The sequence below is a fragment of the Procambarus clarkii genome, chromosome 14, assembly GCF_040958095.1.
Source record: "Procambarus clarkii isolate CNS0578487 chromosome 14, FALCON_Pclarkii_2.0, whole genome shotgun sequence".
Classification (NCBI taxonomy): Eukaryota; Metazoa; Arthropoda; class Malacostraca; order Decapoda; family Cambaridae; genus Procambarus; species Procambarus clarkii.
In genome coordinates, this window is record NC_091163.1 from 28,255,424 (window position 1) to 28,262,948 (window position 7,525).

At 49.6% G+C, this 7,525-nt stretch overlaps 1 protein-coding gene across 1 annotated transcript; it reads left to right on the forward strand.

Annotated features, from left to right (window-relative positions):
* Positions 1-4,384: 4,384 nt before the first annotated feature.
* On the forward strand, positions 4,385-5,104 carry LOC123772909 (uncharacterized). Its single transcript, XM_045766338.2, has one exon. The coding sequence runs from the start codon at positions 4,385-4,387 to the stop codon at positions 5,102-5,104; it is 720 nt and encodes a 239-aa protein (XP_045622294.2).
* Positions 5,105-7,525: the final 2,421 nt, after the last annotated feature.

Genomic DNA, 7,525 nt, shown 5'->3' on the forward strand with positions numbered 1-7,525 from the left:
GACAATAAGGAGCGGGGCGGTGCTCCATTAAGTGACCGTGAGTTAAACGGGTATGGCCAATACGTAACCAAGCCAGAGCCGTTTCCCACCGCTGGTTACGGTGGCAGGAGGTAGGCCACTGGGGACACACAACTCTTAAGAGTACGTAGTTTGTTACTAAGAACAGAAGACCAACAACTCCATCCATGCCTCCATCTTTGCCACCGGGCAAGGGTGGAGGCATGAAAAACTGGGTAAAAGTCAGAATATGGAACACCTTTATGGGAGATGGGACAAATGTGGATAGCGTCCATAGCGGCAGCATCCGCACGCTCATTTAAAGAGACACCAACATGGATGGGAACCCAGCAAAACGCAACCGACTTAAATTTTCTGGAGATAAGAAACAGCCAATGTTGAATCTCGATGACCACAGGGTGGACTGGATTAAAGGACCCTAAAGCCATGAGGGCACTACGAGAGTCAACTACTACCACGAAGGAGGATTGCCTCCGGGAAAGCAGGAGACAAAGAGCATAGAGAATAGCATAGCGTTCTGCTGTGAAGATGCTAGCCTCCGGAGGAAGGCGACACATATAAGTGTGGTCAGGAAAAACAACAGAGTAGCCCACACCGTCAGCAGACTTCGACCCGTCGGTGAAGATGGGAACGGAGTGGGAGTGAGAAGAAAAGTGCTCAAGGAAGAGGCGTTTCAGAACTGTATGAGGGATAAAAGCTTTAGTGATGCGGGTCAGAGAAGTACAAAATTTGGGAAGAGGGACCCTCCACGGGGGCAAGGAGGGAATAATACGAGGAGAAATATTAGTAAGACGAACCGAAAGAGAATCTTGTAAGCGAGAGAAATGTACAGAAAGAGGAAGGTGGTGAAGAGGAACGGGAACTACAGGAGGGGTAAAAGTCAAAGCACGATAGAGGCGAGAGTGAGGATGCTGTAAGGATCGCGCAAGATAGCGAAGACTGTAGTGATCACGGCGATCCTGGAGAGACAGAAAGCCAGTGTCAGCGGACAAGCTGAGGGCGGGAGTTGAACAAAAAGCACCAGAGCTGAGGCGCAACCCAGTATGGTGCAAAGAATCAAGACGGTGAAGAGTAGAAGGAGAAGCAGAAGAGTATGCAGGGCAACCATAATCGAGCTTAGACAGGACGAGAGAGGAATGCAAACAGAGGAGCGTGCGCCTATCTGCTCCCCAAGAAGTATGGGACAACACCTTAAGTAGGTTAAGGGCCTTAGAGCATTCAACACGGAGGTAAGAGACATGGGGCGACCAAGACAAACGAGTGTCAAAGAATAACCCCAAAAGCTTCATGGAATCTTTGTACTCTAGGGGATGACCATAAAGTGACAAAGAGGGACGAAGAACGACCCGCTTCCGAGTAAAAGTCATGGCACAAGTCTTAGTAGTAGAGAACTTGAAGCCATGATCGGTGGCCCAAGATGACACGGCATCAATCGCAAGCTGAAGCCGCCGTTGAAGGAGAGGCGAATCATCACCTCGACAGCAAAGAGTAAGATCATCAACATGAAGAGCGGAGAAGATGTCAGAAGGAAGGAAGGAAAGGAGACCATTGAGGGTGACCAGAAAAAGAGTAGTACTCAAAACACTACCTTGGGGCACACCTTCATACTGCCGAAAAGAGGCAGAGAGAGTGGCCCCAAGCCTGACTCGAAAGGTACGACGAGAGAGAAAGCTTTGAAGGAAGAGAGGGAGATTACCACGAAGGCCAAAAGAACGAAGTTGGGCCAGAATATGGTATCTCCATGTCGTGTCATAAGCCTTTTCCAAGTCAAAAAGGACAGCAACAACGGAGGTCTTCGCAGCAAAAGCAGTACGAATATACACCTCCAAGTTCACCAGGACATCAGTCGTGCTGCGGCAATTGCGAAAACCAAATTGAGAAGGAGAGAGGTGGTGATGGTGTTCCAAGAACCACATCAGACAGACATTTACCACACGCTCAAACAGCTTGCAAACACAACTCGTGAGAGCAATAGGGCGGAAGTCCTTAGGGGACGTACCGAGAGACCCTGGTTTCCGAATAGGGAGTACAACGGCATCGAGCCAGTCCTCAGGGACGGACGACGACTCCCAGACCTGGTTATACAGATTCAGTAAATACTGAAACGTGCACGGAGGGAGATGGCGAAGCATCTCATAATGAACGTCATCCGAGCCCGCTGCCGTAGATCTGCAGAGGGACCGAAGTTCAGAAAGAGAGAAAGGATCGTTATAGGGAAGGCAGAGAAGAGTGTGTAAATCTAAAGGATAAGATTCAAGAACAGGCTTACGAAGAAGTAAGGATTGAGGAAGATGAGAACCAGAGCTAACAGAAGAAAAGTGGGAACCCAGTTCGGCTGCGACCTTCACTGGATCGCCACAAGAGTCCCACGGAGGTGGAGAACCGGCGAGACATCTGGAACGAACTTGCCCGCAATCTTGCGGATCTTCTTCCAGATATGTGGTAGAGGAGTATCGGACGCAATGGTGGAAACATAAGATTTCCAACTCTCACGTTTAGCAGTACGGTTGGTCCACCGCACTTGCCTTCCGAAACAGAATAAAAGAATCAGCCGTTTGCGGGCGGCGGTGTTTTTTCCAGGCTGCACGCTTACAGCGGAAAGCCCGAGCACAGTCCGCATTCCACCAGGGAACACACTTCCCTGTGCCCTGGGAGGAAGAGCGAGGGATAGAGCTGAGGGCAGCGTTGAAGACAGTGTCATAAAAAAGGAGGAGGGCGCGAGGAAGAGGCAGAGAGGAGAGGTCTGAGAGAGTAGCGCGGAGGGTGAATAGGCACCAGTCAGTCTTGGCAAACTGCCACCTAGGGAAGGAAAGAGGAGGGTGGAAAAAGAAATAGGAAAGAGGATGGGGAAATGATCACTGTTATGGAGGTCATCGAGAACCTGCCACGTGAAATCTAAGTAGAAGGACGACGAGCAGAGAGAAAGATCAAGACAGGAAAGGGTGCAAGTTCGAGAGTCCACATGAGTGGGCTCACCAGAATTCAGAAGAGATAGAGATGAAGCGAAGATGAACGGTTCGAGAAGACGGCCTCGGGTGTTTGTCAGAACATCACCCCAGAGGGAATGTCGACAGTTGAAATCACCCAAAAGGAGCACCGGCTCTGGCAAGGAGTCCAGGAGGTGCTTAAGATCAGGAAGGGAAAGAGGGACATTTGGAGGGAGATAAATGGAACAGATTGTATACCATTTACCCCCAAAAACACGGGCAGCAGAACAATGGATAGGGGACGAAGGGAATATTAGAACGAATTAAGAGAGCAGTAGAGTTATGGGCCCCAGCAAGAGCTGAAGGGATGGGGGGAGAAAGAAAGGAATAACCACGAAAGTGACCAGGACGAGCACCAAGCATTGGTTCCTGGAGACAAACACAAAGTGGTGTAAACTGTGAAATTAGAAGTTGGAGTTCATGGAAGTTGGCGTAAAATCCACGAATATTCCACTGAAGAATAAACATTATCAAAGAGAAAGGACAGTAACAGAGAACAAGAAAGAAATTAAGGGAAAGAGGAACACAATTTATTAAAGGATCTCAGGATCAGGGTTAGGATCAAGGTCAGGAGCAGTGTCAGGATCAGGGGTCTGGATCAGGAGCAGGGTCGGCAAAATCAGGGTTAGGGGCATGGGTAAACTTAGTAAGGAGAGAGAGGAAGGGAGCGAGAGAACAGACCAGAGGCGGACTGACGGGGTCCGGAGGAGGAGGAGGGGACAACTGAGAGGGGCAGGCAAGGACAGTTGGAGGAGGGGGGGCAGAAACCAGGGAGTGCACCTCAGGAATGGCAGCAAACGAGAGGGAATCCGGGGCGGAAGAAACCTCCATATCAGAGACAGGGGGTTCGACCACTGAAATGGGAGGGGATGTAGTGACAGAGTCAGAGGGAAGGGACGAGGAAAAAAGCGAAACCTTCTTACCCGCCGGAGAGGAAGAAGGAGAGGAGCCAGGCTTACGTTTCTGGCTCAAAGAGACAGGCATTCCAGTAACAACGTACCGGGCGACACACTCTATGGTCTCAGCAGGAGAAGAGGAACGAGAGTGAACAACACGATGATTGCTGGGAGGATGATGGATATCAGCCTGGACATACAGGTGGCGTGGAGGGTCAAGAGACTGGGGGGAGGGTCGGGAAGAAAGAGTTGGGGGGAGATGGGGAAGAAGACAAAGAAGATACGGCGGACTGGGTAGGAAGGGGGGAAATCCCAGACGGAGAACCAGGAGGGAGACCATCTGGGACAGGAGGCAAAGGAATAGGGGAGGAGGTGGTGGGTGTGGCCGGGTTTATGGCCTGGAAACGGTTGTGAGACTGAGGAAGGCGGGAAGGACGAGGAGAGGTAGAACGCAACACGCGAGCGAGTGCCGGCGTCGTCCCAATGCCAGGGTCTTCCCAGCACATGGGTCGTCCCAGCACATGGATCGTCCCAGCGCCTGGGTCGTCACAGTGCCTGGGTCGTCCCAGTGCCGGGGTTATCCCAGCTCCTTGGTCGTTCCAGTGCCTGGGTCGTCCCAGTGCCGGGGTCGTCCCAGCTCCTTGGTCGTCCCAGTGCCGGGGTCGTCCCAGTTATTGGGTCGTCCCAGCACGTGGGTTGTCCCAGCGCCTGGGTCGTCCCAGCTCCTGGCTCGTCCCAGCTCCTGGGTCGTCCCAGTGCCGGGGTCGTCCCAGTGCCGGGGTCGTCCCAGTGCCGGGGTCGTTCCAGTGCCGGGGTCGTCCCAGTGCCTGGGTCGTCCCAGTGCCTGGGTCGTCCCAGCTCCTGGGTCGTCCCAACTCCTGGGTCGTCCCAGCACATGGGTCGTCCCAGCTCCTGGGTCGACCCAGTGCCTGGGTCGTCTCAGCACATGGGTCGTCCCAGTGCCTGGGTTGTCCCATCACATGGGTCGTCCCAGTGTCGGGGTCGTCCCAGTGTCGGGGTCGTCCCAGCACTTGGGTCGTCCCTGCTCCTGGGTCGACCCAGCGCCTGGGTCGTCTCAACACTTGGGTCGTCCCAGCACATGGGTCGTCCCAGTGCTGGGTCATCCCAGCTCCTGGGTCGTCTCAGCTCCTGGGTGGTCCCAGAGCCTGGGTCGTCTTAGCTCATGGGTCGTCCCAGGCATAGTTATATCTAGAAAAAGCAGTTTTTTTGTGTGAATTAGTAAACCTGCTGCTAGTTTCTTTATTCATATGTTCTTATTCTTACATGGAGATTTTATTATGAATAAAATAATTATAAATTATGAATTTGACAATAACATGATATAGGACAAAATATCAGGAGCAGGACGCGAATCGAACCCGGATGTAGTGATTATGTTGCGCGTCTGGAGATTCCCCAAGAACGCTCGTTCGAATCCTCGCTCTGTTCCGAAGATTTTGCTCACAGATCTATGATATTATTGGGATTTCATTCAGTGTTTGAAGAGAGTTCCATTTCCTACAATTTCCTCTAACCCTCATCACGGATCCTGTGGATTTGTTCCAACAATTTCTCCATTTCCCCCATTTCCAGTTCTGGTGTAGGAAATAGAGGACTCCACTTCCTTCACCAGAGTGGTTATGGGGTTGTGTGTGTGCAACTTGGAGTTGAAGCCAGCTTTTAAGCCAGCTTGAGAGCCACCTTGAGAGCCAGCTTTAGAGCCAGCTTAGGAGCCAGCTTGGGAGCCAGCTTGGGAGCCAGCTTGGGAGCCAGCTTGGGAGCCAGCTTGGGAGCCAGCTTGGGAGCCAGCTTGGGAGCCAGCTTGGGAGCCAGCTTGGGAGCCAGCTTGGGAGCCAGCTTGGGAGCCAGCTTGGGAGTCAGCTTAGGAGCCAGCTTGGGAGCCAGCTTGGTAGCCAGCTTGGTGCCTAGTCTGATGGCACATTCTGCCCAACAAAACACCGTGAGAATATTTCGTACAATAATACTCGGAGCTTAGCAAGGTTCAAAATATATATTAACATGTACATATTGTTTACATCTGAATACATATTTTGTTACATACGCGAGAGCCTTCATTATTTACCATGGGGGGGGGGGGGGAGATGTGGGAGTGGCGTTGGCGTGTGGGAGTGGAGAGACATGTAAATAATTGTATGTGTGTGTAAATAACATCAACACGTTATTATAGTAGTAAAAACTTCCCCAACAAAGCCAAAGAACTTCTTCCTATCATTCTCAAATGTTTAAAACAAATATTCTACCAACTTCAAGTCTTTGGAGAGGCTTATAACTTTGTCCTTTTTACGCGATAACAAGATAACCCTGACGGTCGACATTTGTTTGCAGCGATGACTATTCCGGAGTTATGGTCACACAAGTTATGTCAACACAGGAGCTGTGATCATAGGATGCTCGCCTCGACCACTGCTATTAATAAGAACATCTTGATCAGTACAGCATCCTTCAGTTTCTGAATGGGAGAACATTTATTAACCTTCAATTCTTCAATGTTTAATTAATGGTCAATAAATAGTTTAGTGTATTTTAGTATCTAATATTGATGTGTAATGATACAATATTTGTGTGTGTGTGTGTGTGTGTGTGTGTGTGTGTGTGTGTGTGTGTGTGTGTGTGTGTGTGTGTGTGTGTGTGTGTTTATCAATATCATATCCTCCAGCAATCATTTTGATTACCATTCACAAATGCAATTAAAATGTTGGACCATCACTGAAATTGCAAATAGATATAATAGAATTTAGTGCACCAATCCATTACGGCTACACAGCACTGGAAAGTGATCAGGATAAGGATTTGGATGGGACGGGAGGGGGGGGGGGGGAGGAAGGAATGGTGCCCAACTACTTGTGGATTGTCGGGGGGATTAAACACCGACCTGCATGAAGCGAGACCGTCGGTCAACTGTCCACCCCAAGTGGTTGGTATCCTTCGGAAATCACACCTGAGTTCTCTATGTCATCCCATAACAGGAAAAAGATGGATTACCTATTAAACAAGCATCGAATGATTCCGCGATTGAAAGGTTGGGGTAATCGCATCTCTTTTTTGCTAATATTTTAAACCTATTCTCAAATTCTTTCATACAGGTTTTAAATCAGTTCGCAGACTTCCTGGCCCTCCCTCATTGAGCTCCAGGAAGATGTTGAGATTCCTTACCATATCGTTGAATAATGTTTCCCAGCACTGTTTTAATCAGGGGCTCCAAACCAAGGGTTTAAACGACGAACATTGCATAGAATTAAGCTCTCGTCAGGAAACTTTTGTAAAATAGCTATTGCTTCTGGGTATATTATTTGAGACATGTATAAACGTCCTTTGGGTAAATTCAGTTACCCAGAGACGTCCTCAGGGTGAATTCAGTTACCCAGAGACCTCATCAAAGTTAATTCAGTGACTCAGAGACATCCTCAGGGTGAATTAAGTGACCCACAAACATCCTAAGGGTGAATTAAGTGACCCAGCGACATCCTAAGGGTGAATTCAATGTCCCAGAGAAATTTTCAGGGTGAATTCAGTGGCCTTGCTCCAGATCATAGAAATTGTCAGTTTAAAAATGTAAAATTTAAACTTCACATCCCTGGAAAACAGAAGAGTTACGGGAGACAT